The sequence below is a fragment of the Typopeltis vanoorti genome, chromosome 8 (genome assembly GCF_054136105.1).
Source record: "Typopeltis vanoorti isolate ZY-2024b chromosome 8, IOZ_Tvanoo_1.0, whole genome shotgun sequence".
NCBI classification, from domain to species: Eukaryota; Metazoa; Arthropoda; class Arachnida; order Uropygi; family Thelyphonidae; genus Typopeltis; species Typopeltis vanoorti.
In genome coordinates, this window is record NC_143556.1 from 14,951,977 (window position 1) to 14,966,061 (window position 14,085).

The 14,085-nt window shown below is 36.0% G+C and overlaps 1 protein-coding gene across 2 annotated transcripts in view; it reads right to left on the bottom strand.

The window, feature by feature from the left end:
- sws (patatin like phospholipase domain containing sws) overlaps positions 1-14,085 on the bottom strand; it is a 945,916-nt gene that overhangs the window by 620,778 nt on the left and 311,053 nt on the right. For both annotated transcript variants that reach the window (XM_090396526.1, XM_090396525.1), the window contains exon 15: positions 12,130-12,261. In XM_090396526.1, the coding sequence (XP_090252652.1) occupies positions 12,130-12,261 (132 nt within the window). The remainder of the gene's footprint in view (positions 1-12,129; positions 12,262-14,085) is intronic.

The following is a 14,085-nucleotide window of genomic DNA, read 5'->3' on the forward strand; positions in this document are numbered from 1 at the left end:
TTATTCTTCTACAATTTGTAGTCTTTTCTGAAGAATTTCAAAGGAATGTCTCTTGGTAGATAAATTTCTCTGTAATTCTGAAATTCTTTTTTTGAATGTGTGGGATGAATCTCAGAGACAGATGAAGCTGTATAAAAGAGATGTGCTGCATTTGAATGGATCCATGTGAGCTGAAGAAATTGTTGCTGCTAGAGAGTGATGACTGAAGTGAATTGAAGACCTGACAAAGCAAGAGGTGATGTGGAACAGCAAGTAAATAGAGTAGGAGAGCTTGGGAATTCAGAAATGAGTAACATGAGTGAAGAGAATGAGAGGGAAGGAACACATGAGAAATGTGGAAATGTGGAGGCCAGGGAGACACTGCATAAGATGATCAATACAGGAGGTGGAGGTATGTGTGTACAACACAGGATTGGGATGACCAGGGATGCGAGGGAAAACAGACATGTCTAAGTAAGGAGAGGTGTAAGATAAGTGATGACAGAGATGAGTGGCTAAGGAGGGGGTCGCACATCTGAAGAGTGAGGTTTGGAAGGCTTGTTATAGAACCAGAAATAAGCTAGTATGCCAAAATTATTCAAAATAAAGAAAATAAAATATTAATAGAATATATTTTTGGCTGAATGCCCAAAAATTGTGGGAATACGAGAGACATGGTCAAATGAGGATTTTTTCTGACAGGAATAGAGACAGATGGATATGATGTTTTTCATGAGGATAGACAAGATGAGGGAAGAGCAGATGGTACACATGCAGATCAAGGGTCCTGGATTTGCTTATTTCATCAAAGGAAGTTATTGTAAATGAGGTATTGAATATTGAATGAGGTTAGTGAGAGTGACCTCATGGTCACTCTCACTAACCTCATTCAATATTCAATACCTCATTTAAGAGGCCAATCTTATATGAAGACTTCTGTGAAAAAAGGATATAAATGGAACTATAAGGACAGTGATTATGGAAAGCTCAGGAGACAGTTTCCAGCTATATCACAGAGTAAAGAATTGGAAGAAAAAGAGATCAGCGCTGCTTCAGATTTGTTCAAAAACTGTCTGGCAGAGGCAAGATCTGAATTCATTCGAAAGGTCAAGAGGTTGAATAAGGTGGGTATGAAAGGTGAATGAAGGAGTGATGCATGCAATTTGGAAGAAGGCAGCATAACATAAATCATGGTGATAGTCAGCTGCATGAGTACAAAGAGCAAGCAAGAGAGGTAAAGGAAGCAAAAGTGCAGTATGAATAGCAGTTAGCTAATAAGACCAAAAGGAATCCTAGGAAATTTTTTTCGATACATGGCTAGTAGAAGAAAGCATGGTTATGAAAAGATGATGCCGGTTGAAGAGAATGGTACAATAATAACCACTGAAGAGGATATAGTAGGGATGATGAATGAGCAGTTCATAAAGGAATTTCATCCTAGTGAAAGTAACATCATGAACTTGAGAGCAGTGAAAAGGAAGGAGGAGCCACTGATGCCAGTGAGCAGGATGCATGTGAGGAACTGAGTAAACTTAATGTCAGTAAAACCATAGGATTAGATGGTATATCAACATGTCATAAGGGAATGTTCCAGGGAGTTACCTCTTTAACTTTGATTTGTCCAAGTTCCAAAAGAGTAGAAAGAGGACAAAATTGTTCTGCTTCATAAAGGGTTATATGATAAGACTAAGGCCTTGAATTACATGCCAATCTGTTTGTCTGAAGTTGTTGTAAAGGTGTTAGAGAGGCTAGTGAGAAAACCAGGATTCAGAATTAGGTTGATGGCAACAACATTCTCTTTGATGGATTGCATGGGTTTGCTAAAGGTCGGTCGTGTTTTAGCAATCCACTTACATAAACAAGGTGACAGGTGCATTGAATAAAGGAGAAGCATACATGGTAATATATTTTGCTAAGGACTTTGATAGGTTGCCACATGACAAGCTGGTAATAAACTGGAACAGATGGAATTGGATAGCAGATTAGTGCATTGGATTAAAAATCCACTGTCTGATAGTATCAGCAAGTAGTGTATGGAGGAGCAATATCCCAGAGGAAGGTCACCAGTGAGGATCTGTTTTTGGTCCATCATCATCAAATTCCTGCCATGTACCCTCAAGGGGTGTACAGGATATGATAGTACTGCATGAAAAAAATTACATCATTATTAATTTCCTATCTACAATTTTCCTCCAAATCAGTCTGTTACTTGTCAACACTCCAACATTATCAGATCTTATATTTTGATTGTCTAAAGCACTTTGTACCGTATCAATCCACCTATATATCTTGGTCTTCTTCTGGGTCGTTTTGCTGCCAACCTGGCAGAGAACACTTGTTTTGCTAATCTTTCCTCGCCCATTCTGTTTTTTGGTCCATTGCTGCTTAATTTGTATGTGAATGAAACTGGAAAGGGCCTGAATGGTGATATACAGTTCTTTGCAGATGATGCAAAGTTGGGAAGAACCATGAGGAGTACAATGAATGTTGTAGCCTTGCAAGGGAATGTGAACAGATTTTCTGAACAAGCAAATGAATGGGGACTGCCAGTTCAATGTCGTAAAGCCTAAAGTTATAAAGTTTGGAAAGCACACATGAGATGAAGAATATAAGATTGGTGGGGATGTCTTAGAAGAGGCAGAGAAAATGAGGGAGCTGGGGATGTTGGTGGATAAGGACCTGAAATTTAAGGGACATTCTGCTAAAAATTGTGAGGATAGCACAGCATATTATGGGAATGATCCAGAGAATACTAACATGTAGGAGTAAGGATGTTATGATTCCTCTATATAAGGCTTTGATCAGACTGTATATGAATTATTGCGTGCAAATTTGGTCACTAGGTTTTCAAAAGGATGAAGGGATGTTGGAAGGAGTTCAGAGACGACTAACTTAGGCAGTTTCTGGTCTTTGGAACGTAGATTACGAAGACAAAATATCATTAATCTCAGTTTTTGTATAACCTTTATTATCTCTCATTTCTTTTACTATAATCTTTCCTCCATGTTAAGCTTTTTCAATGGCCTCCTCAGAATGAACATTTCTTCATCTCCATGATATTTATCTTAAATATTCTTAGTAAAGCTTCCCATGGCTTTTCTTTAGCTAGTTTCAATATAACTTCTCGTAGAGCACTTGCTCACTTTTGATATGCCTCCTTCTTTTCAAGGTCTGCTTCTTTAATAAATGATGGTTGACAAGTGACTTTTCTAGTTTTACAGACAACTTCACTATATATGTCCTTAGCTGAGTGAAGTGAAGTTTTTTTCAGTTTGCCAGTTCTTGAACAATATTTATATACTTGAGTCTACTGTTCACTAATAACAGCTGATCAACTTTGATTCTTTTTAAAACTCTCTTAAATCCCAACCACTCTCCAAACAACTCTGGACCTCTTCCTCGCTGGTGATGCCTCCAAATATACTGTGAAGGTTGCATCTTCCTTAGGTAATTCAGACCACAATCTTGTGCTTATCTCTTTCCTCCCACCAAGCAACACCCACACAGATGACCATTCTCAGCCAAGAGTTGTCTGGCATTAAACGAATGTCAAGTGGAATGAACTCCAAGATTTCCATGAATCATTCCCATGGTCAGACTATTGTTTTCGATCTTCTAAAACAAGCATATGCACTGAATGGATCACTGAAGTAATCCTCTCCAGAATGGAAATATATATTCCTCATTCCACACTAAATTCCCATCCCCTAAATAAGCTCTAGTTCTCAAAAAAATGTGCCAAGTGTACTGCAACTGGCGATTATCAAGAACTCTGCCATCTTTAGTGCTTACACCAAAGCCCAAAACAGCTGCAAAAAAACTATCAATGCATGTAAAACTGATTTCCAAAGAACCAAAAGCAGAAAATCTGCATCATGTCCATCATGTACATCAGACAAAAGCAGCTGACTACAGCTTTTGTCTGATGCTACTCCCATTGCACCTGCACCCAGATGGGTCTGTTGTATCATAGCCCATGGAGAAAGTCAATTTCCTGGCATCATAACATCTCCTCAAATGCCTGCATAAATGATTTTGGTAAATGTCTCATAATCATTCCAAATGCCCAACACTCAATGTCTCCCTTGACCTTTCACCAGGAAATGATCAGAAAAATTCTATCTAAATTAGATACCAAAACATTCCCTGGCCATGGTGGCATTCCTCCAATTATCCTGAATATTTGTGATCCAGAGTTGACTCCTATTCTATGTCACCTATTTATGCTCTCTTACTCCACTGGCATCTACCCTATGCCCTGGAAATTAGCCCATGTCCAATCTATTCCTAAGAAGGGTGACAGATCCTTACCATCAACCTATCACCTGATATTAATGTTGGCTGGTTGATGGAAAGAACCATAACTAGCCAATTCCTATGTTGCCAGAATGGATTCCACCAATGCTGTTCGACAAGAGATCTGCTCACCTATGTCACACACCTCTAGATAAGCACCATGGAAAAGTTTGGCGAATACCAAGTGGTTGTACTAAGGCTTATATATGCTTATATGCAAGTGCCTAATAATTAAGCTTCCACATCTGGTCTGTCCCGTGACTTCTGCAATTTTCACCAATTTTCTCACTGGACAAACATTATGTGTGATTGTTCCCTAACTTCTAACTATGCAACTAATGCTGAGGTGGTCACACAAGGTTCTGTCCTTTCACCCACCCTTTTTCTTCTATACATCAATGACCTGCTCCAACTGACCACCAATCGAATACAGTTTTGCCAACTACAGTACACTACATTCCTTCTTCTCACTTGACAGCCCTTGCACCAAAAACCACCACAACTCACACAGCAACACACATTTGCAAGATTAAATTCTGATCACCAAACCATTCTTCGATGGGGAACAGATAACCTTGTCAATTTCAATGCCTAACAAAACACAGTTCTGCATTGTTTCCCATAAAACATAACCATATTATCCCAGCCTTACCTTTGACAACACTGAAATCTCTAGACAAGATGAGCTCTCCTTGGGATTATCTTGACATCAAGACTCTCTTAGCATAAACAGATTACAACCATTGTCTCCTAGGCATCCAAAAATTAGAATTCCTCTTTTGTTCAAGGCATTACTTTATCCACAAACAGCTATTTACTGTACAATTCACAAATCCATCCAACATCGAGTACTGCTCACAAATCTGGGGAGGGAGATGCCCCTAAGAGCTCCATAAAATCACTTGACACAGTGCAGAAGAGAGCAGTCAGACTGATTAACAACTCATCTTTTACCAACTCACTCCAACCACTCTCACACAGGCATCTAATATCTACTGCATGCATCTTCTATAAATATTTCCATGGTAAATATTCATCAGAACTAACCTCAAATCCAATGGAACACATAGCTACCACTGAATATCTGTTCACAATCAAACTACATACTTATAGAACACATTTCTCTTCCTCCTTCATTCCTACTTCTGCTGTATTGTGGAACAACCTTTCCTCTGATGTGTTTCCCAAGAAATACAATGTGCAGGCCTTCAAATTCAATGTGAACAAGTTCCTCATTTCCCAATTCTCTTCCTATACATAGTACTAATATACTATAAGTTGACTATCAACCTTTCATGTATGGGCCCAACATAAAAATATGTTTTCTATCTGACAACCTGTAGAATGACAAGCACTATTAAATTTGCAAGAGTTAAAATTGAAACAGAAGTTGAAATCACCAGGGATATAATGCAAAGATTGACCAAATGGAATACTACTTTAACAAATTGGATAATATATGGAAATCATTCAGATATTATCATAAAACAAAAATAAAGATCCACATGGATCAAAGACAGGGAAACTGGCTAAAAACAAAACTAAATTAAACGGTTTTCAAACAAAGTGTTTACATAAAATATGAAAAATATTTGGGTCCTAACATATAACAAATGATGAATATAAATGGACTAAGCAAAAAAAAAGTATCACCAGTGATTAAAAAAAAAAAAAAATGCAGATGGAAATGGAGATGTACTGAGAACGGATAGGGGAGAGAGAGAGGAAAAAACTAATCTAAAATACCTAAACTAACAGAGAATGTCAGAAAAGGGGGGGGGGAAGAATGTTTGTAAGACTATTACACTTTTTTTATATAATCTTTGTCGAGTAGCTTTATTTTATCCTCCTACATGTTTCGTCAATTTTTCTATTGGCATCCTCAGGGAATACAAACTAGTAAGCTAAAATGAAGGTTACAGACTAGGTTATAACTGATGGTTCTAATTCATACAGAAAATTGGTATTGTGCGTGTCTCATTAACATGATTTATTAGTCATGGTTCATGATGTAATTGTTATGAAAGTTCATTTCTTTGATGTTTAATGATCTGATAAAAGTTTTCCAAATTTCTGGTAAAATTAGACCTTGATTCTTGTTTAGGTTTTCAGTTTTACAGGCGACTGTAGCTGCTTCTTTAAAGGTTCTTGAACGGTAGTTATCTTCTATGTATGGCATAAGGCTCTTATCCTACTTAATGTGATGGCTAGTAGAGGCAAAGTGGCATGAAAGGCCCGAAATGTCTTGTCTGTTATTTCTGACATATCCTATGTGTTCTTTCTTTCTCGTTTCAAAGCTTCTAGAGGTCTGACCTATGTAACTAATACCACATGGAAAGAAGAACGCTTCTCAAATTAAGGAATAATAAAGATATCATCATACTCAAAGCCGACAAAGGTAATAATACAGTTATATTAAATACTACAGATTATGAAGAAAAAATTAAAAATCTATTATCTGACAGGTCTGTATATGATGTTCTCAGTAGAGATCCTACCACAAAAAACCATAATGACACCAATGAATTATTACGTGGAATGAATAACTGGCCTATAGAAATTATAAAAAAAACTAAAATCAATGCACCCACTAACTCCTAGATTGTATGGCCTTCCAAAAATTCATCAAGAAGGTATACCGTTACGTCCAATAGTTGATGGAATCTATTCTCCCACTTATCAACTGTCCAAGTATCTTGCGAAGATTTTACAACAACACATTCACGTCTCGGATACTTATATTAAAAACTCAAAACATTTTATAGATAAAATAAAAAAATCCCTATTTTTGAAGAGGATATACTAGCAAGCCTGGACATTACATCTCTGTTTACTAACATTCCAGTGGTTGAAGTCATCAACATCTTAGACAACTTGTTCCCAAGAAACATCACTACTTTGTTCAATCACTGTTTAACTTAACTATTTTATTTGGCAAAAAATGATCTACAAACAACTCACTGGATTAGCTATGGGTAGCCCCCTCTCCTTGTGCTGACTTATTCATGGAAGATCTAGAGAAAAAAATCTTAACCCAGATCATTCCAAAACCGAAAATTTGGTACAGATATGTAGATGACATCTTTATCATTTGGGATCATACGAAAGAAGAACTAATGAATTACTTCAACCAAATCAATAGTTTCCACAATACCATCAAATTCACATTAGAAATGGAAAAAGATAAAAAACTGCCATTCCTTGACATTTTAATAAAGAAACAAACCAATAATAGTATCAACCTATCTGTATACAGAAAACCTACAAATACTGGACGTTACTTCCATTTCAACTCTGCTCATCACATAGCTCAGAAACTTAGCATTATCCATAATCTCAAGAAAAGAGCTATACAGTATACAACAGACAAGGATGACCTACTAACGGAATTAACCACAATATCCAGAGAACTTCCTTTAAATGGTTACCCAAAAAGACTCTACAACAAGATTCTCTTTACTGATATACCACATCGACAACGTAATGACGTCCAATACATCAGTACAATTACGATTCCTTTTGTCAGCAACCTTTCCAAAAAATTAGCTAACCTTTAAAAACCACATAAGATCAGAGTGGCATTCAAACCAATCAACACTATTCAGAAATTTTTAAGATCACCAAAAGATCCTCACCCATTCTACAAGTACTCTGGAGTATACAATATACCTTGCTCATGTGGTATTAGTTACGTAGGTCAGACCTCTAGAAGCTTTGAAACGAGAAAGAAAGAACACATAGGATATGTCAGAAATAACAGACAAGACATTTCAGGCTTTTCATGCCACTTTGCCTCTACTAACCATCACATTAAGTGGGATAAGAGCCTTATGCCATACATAGAAGATAACTACCATTCAAGAACCTTTAAAGAAGCAGCTACAGTCGCCCATAAAACTGAAAATCTAAATAAGAATCAAGGTCTAATTTTACCAGAAATTTGGAAAACTTTTATCAGATCGTTAAACATCAAAGAAATGAACTTTCATAACAATTACGTCATGAACCATAACGAATAAATCACGTTAACGAAACACGCACAATACCAATTTTCTGTATGAATTAGAACCATCAATTATAACCTAGTCTGTAACCTTCATTTTAGCTTACTAGTTTGTATTCCCTGAGGATGCCAATAGAAAAATTGGCGAAACATGTAGGAGGATAAAATAAAGCTACTTGACAAAGATTATATAAAAAAAGTGTAATAGCTTATGAATAATTGTCAAGAAAAAATTCAACAAAAAGAATGTTTGGTTGAGAGAGCTGGAAAATTAGTTGTACAAGATAGGCTAACTAGAAGAAACACATTGCAGTCATATGTGCCATGGGGCATGAAAAAGATAAGTTGTTTTTTTTCCCCAATATACAAAGAATCCTAACATGTATAGATAAGGCCCTAATCAAGCCTCATGTGGATTTCAGAATTACAATCCTCAAGCAACTGCCAGGAGTTGCTTAACTGCCAAAGCTAGATAACTGGTATGACATCTCTACATAATCTTCAAGGAATGCAGAGAATCTACCAAGACTTTTGATGCAATGTCTAATCCTGATCTTCACATGATGCTCATTAGTAGGTATCCACTAGATACTGAACAAACAGTGATGGGATGGTAATCGAGACTTTACAGGCCAAACTGTATTTTGTGCTGGCATGATACCAGATACAAACATGACAGTTAAGGTAGCAAAAATGATACTTTATGAAAAAGGGGAGAGAGTCAGCACAGTTTTGTGATGGAGATAATTTACTAATTTTTACAATAAAAGTTGAATTTTAAAATAAAAGTACACCTAGATAGTGGGTTTTGCAACAGCATTTGGCGAAGTTACACAAAAATCTATTATATAAACTGGAGGAAATCAGAATAGAAATGAGTTGGTGAACTGAATAAAAGGGTGGTACTGACAGACAGACACATCAAAGAGCACTAGTATATAGTAGAGTAGAATCCAAGAGAAGGCCAGTGGCATGGCACATAGGACTCTCTACCTAGGCCACTATTATTTGATTTGTACATTAATGATATAGGAAATGGATTGTGTATGGGGAGGGGGGGGAGAGAATATCCATTTGTGGGCTGATAATGCAAAAACTCGAAGGTGATGTAGAGATCCTGCAGGATGAGTTAGACTGGGAATGTAGACAAAAGATAATGAATATCAGTTTAATATAGCAAAGAGTGAGGTTATGGGATGAAAAGATTACAAGCTGTGTGTGTTACGTTAATGGAACTAGACTGCAAGAAATTAATCAGGCAAGGGATGTAAGAGTGATGGAATTGAAGTTCAGAGGGGATTATTGCAAAAAAAAAAAAAAAGTGAGTAAAACAGCCCAGATTACTTGGATATTGAGCAATACACTGACAAAGACAGATAAGGAGCTTACTGTTTCTCTTCATAAGATTGATATGGTTTCATCTGGGCTACTATATACAGATTTCGTGATCTCAGTTTCTTAACTATAAATTCAAACATATGCTACAGTAAACTTTTTAATAATATATAAAAATTTTGTCTTAAGTATCGTAAGACACCATCAGTACAGTTATAAATAACAATAGGAATTACATTATATATGGTATAAGAGTCTTGTGGGCTTCTTCTTGTCTAGGTTGCTTTGGAGGGTGGCTAATAATTTTTTTCAGTTATTGGATTAAATCCATTTAGTGAGGCTGTATCTTTAATGATTTTCAATTCTTGTTTTAAAGATTCTTCATAGGAACAAAATTTGTGTGCTCTGGATACCAAAGATTTTATGATGCCGTATTTTTGAGATGAATGGTGAGCCAATGTATCATAGATATAGCGACCTGAAAAAAGTTGGTTTTGAATAGACCGAAGTGGAAATGGAACCATCTTGATTATGTTGGATGTGTACATCAAGGAAGGAAATACCTTGTGATGATTCCTTTCCTAGTGTGAATTTGATGCAAGGATGCAGGTTGTTAATATTATGTAGAAATGAGTAAAGTTCTTGTTCAGTGCAACTCCAGACTGCAAAAATATCATCAACATATTATTATTATTATTATTATTATTATTATTATTATTCCTGATACCTCCAAGGAGTCTGAAGACTCATCGCGGGAGGACATCTTCAACTGTCTCTACACCTTACCTCTACTACGAATCAACGCCATCTACCGCCCACTTCCAACACCACAACTAGTAATTTTTGTCTGTAAATTGCCATATCATAGCCATATTGTTAGTTTTGGGTCAAGAGCGAAAATTCTTTCTTCTAAGTGTTCATGAAAAAAGTTGGCTAAGTTAAGTGATAAGGGTGAGCCCACTGCTGTTCCTTCCTCTTGTTTATATATTTTATTTTTCCATGTGAAGTAACCTCATGCGATTGTGAATTTGAATAATTCCACAATATCAGATGGAAATTTTTGGGTTAACAATTCTATTGTCTCTTTTTGAGGGATATCAGTGAACAGAAAGACAACGTTGAAGCTTATCAACATGTCCATATCTGACAGTTTAGTGTCTTTTATTTTTGTGTGAAATTCTGTCAAACTGCTAGCATATATGAAGTGCCATGTTCTTGTAACTTGTCTTACTATGGACAAACAGGAAGATCTGTAAATAAACGCATCTTTGAACATCAAAACCACATCCATCTTATCAAACCTCACAAATCTGGTCTTGCACAGCATGAAGTTGAAAATGCCAACCACAGGATCCAATGGCTACATGCCAAGCTACTACACTGATTCACATATAAACATGAGCGTTTGTATAAAGAAAGTGCTAAAGCCTTATAACACAGACCCAATCTTAACTGTAACAATTGAACTGAAGGATTAAACTGTCTTACTGCCCCAAAAGTTTGGGAAATTGTTATCCTCAACTGTATAAAACAAATTTATCAGTTTTAATTTAATTTAATTACAGCCCAATAGAATTTAGTCCTTAAACACGCTACTTTATACATAGAGGGATTCCAATGTAAGCATGCACACTAATGTTTTTTTTTTTTTTTAATGTAATTCCTATTGTTGTTTATAACTGTTTATGTCTTATACTTAAGACGAAATATTTACATATTATTAAAAAGTTAATTACTGTGGCATACATGTGAATTTATAGTTATGAATACTCCACAGATTTCTCTATATAAGAAATGGGTTTCTTAGGAATGTGGAAGGGTTGGCAGAGATTCAGAGGCAAGTGACCAGTGAGGGGTCTGTGGAGTGATTCTTATGAGGATAGGCTGAAAGCTTGTGGGCTACAAAGGTTAGTTGACAGGTAGAAACAACGGAATATGAATAGAAACAAAAATTTTCCAAAGTAGATGTGAAAAAATTTTCCTGTTTTTCCAGTACGTGACTAGACATGCAAAATCAAGGAATCACGTCTGCAAATTGTGTAAGTCTGGTTAACAAGGGAGGAGGATTAGATTTTTTGTCTTGGAATGAATAAAATGTTGCCAGCAGCAGTCATGAGGGCATTTACAATGAATGGGTTTAAGGGAAGATATAATGGTGTATGTGAATCATGGTTATCATAAACTGTCAGTTATGAATCTTTGGACTCCATGGAGGTTCTTGTCTATTAACATTCTTAGGATTCTTAGGTATAATAATATGCTTAAAATTTTAATTAACTATGTTAATTAAAACATTTAAAATCAATTACAATTGACTCGCACTGTATCAAACAACACTACAAACTATTAAAATTGCAAGTGAAGCTCCATAGACTAATATATAAAGAAAATTCATCATGACAAACTATTTTTGTGGTCCATACAAGTTTGATATAATGTGAGTTGACTGTATTCTATTAGTTACTTTAACAGAAATCATTTAATAAATGGTTAGCACCGATTTCAAGTAAGCCTACCTATAAATGGCTCTTCCTGACTCAACATTGATCCAGTCAAGAGCAAAATCAATTTGTCTAACAAAAGGCGAAAGTCTCTTGATTATGCTCTGTGCTAAGTTCAACACAACTAATGGCTTCTGACGGAGTATTCTATAAAAATAGAAAAATAAATCAAGTTTACCAATGTAAAATAAATATTTTTTAAAGCATTTGTTTGTATTTTTTCAAATTCAGGGGGGGGGGAGGGGATATCCTGCTTAATGGCAAGATCTCCCAGTAGCTTACAAGGAATGCAGAAAACCAATTGGCTTCTAAAACAATGTTTAATTCTCATCTTCCAAGATGCAATCCTTCAGTATACCTCATTACCAGATATACATTAGGATCTTGAAGAAAGGAGAAGAAAGCAATTTGGGGTTTAGCCTAACACCAAACTGTGTAAAATTCCATGCAACATCATAATTCTTACAATGTTCAAGTGCATCGATTTTACAGGAGTCACATCCGAAATTCAAGGAATTGTAAACTTGTATATAATAGATGTAAATAATAACATCAGCCCATATAAAATTAGCCCAGAAAAATTTACATGATACTGTAGATAAAAAAATATGAGTGTGTATTTCAAAAGAAAATCCCTTAGGGAGCAGAAGTATGGTAGAATTACCTACATAAGTAATACAAAATGCCCATCTGTAGAAACCCCAAGGAATTAAGCATGCTAAAATAAAGTAAACAAGTATCTAAAAATAGAAGTTTAGGGGAAATTACCTTAGAGTTCAGAAATATATTTGATGTATCACTTGGTATAGGGTAGAATGGAAATCCATTGTAACCAAAGCAGTCCGACACTGCCGTCAAGGTCGATAGTAGAAGGGGGCGGTATACATCAGAAGCTGTTACGCTATGCTGAAAAAGGGATTAAACTACACTTCAGGGAGATAGAAGTCGGAACTTTCTAAAAGGAAAGGAGTTATCACGTGATAGGTACGGGGATCTCAGACCTTAGTTCAAAGTTTGCGCGGCAATATTTGGGGTCTAAGAAACTTCACGCAAGGTCCAGAGAGAGATGAAATAAAAAGGTCAGGAATGGACTAAGGTGGATTGACTTGGAGAGATGTGATGCCAGGAGAAAAGAAGGGAGCCGATCGATGGACTATGTATGATCCCAGATGAAGTCATGGAGGAAAAACGGAGGCAAAACCTTGCAGAGCGACCAGCGACCCAAGACCATGATGACCCTATGTCCGAGTGCCTACTATGCCGAAAGATCACGCTCCATCCCTGTGAGTACTTCCAGAGGAGAACACGGTGTCCATGATGCGTCTGAAGCGACAGAGCCAGCCATAACAATAAAGGGGGATCCAGAATAAGCCCAAAGAGAAGATACGATTAAAGTGCAATTGTGCCTATGAAAGAATTAATGTAAATTGAATTTTTTTGTCGAAAACTTTCTCTTAATTTATGATGTGAAGGACTGTTTTGGATAGACTGAATTCATAGGATTGAAAGATGTAATAGATTGAAAACTAATTCGTATGAAGTAAATCTGCTTTTTGAATAACTGAAAAGATGTTAATGAAAGTTTAAGCTTGCATTGTATTACATTGAAATGGTTTAAAAGAGCTGATAAGAAAATTATAGAATTTAGAATTTTAATGTTGTGAAAGGTCGATTGCTAAGTGAGTGTTACATTCTTTTTGTGAAAGTTAGAATTGGAGATATTTACTTGTCAAAGCATGATAATTCCTAGATTGTAAATGGGCTGATAGTTATTTGATATACAGAATTAATTGTTTGATGATTTACGTATTTCATGCCTATAACATGCCTGAGAGTTGTTCTATGTGATGTTTTAATCTTGATGCTTAACCTTGAGAGAAAATGATAGTTATTTGATATACAGAATTAATTGTTTGATGATTTACATCTTTGATGTTTATAACTTGCCCAAGAGTTGTTCTATATGATGTT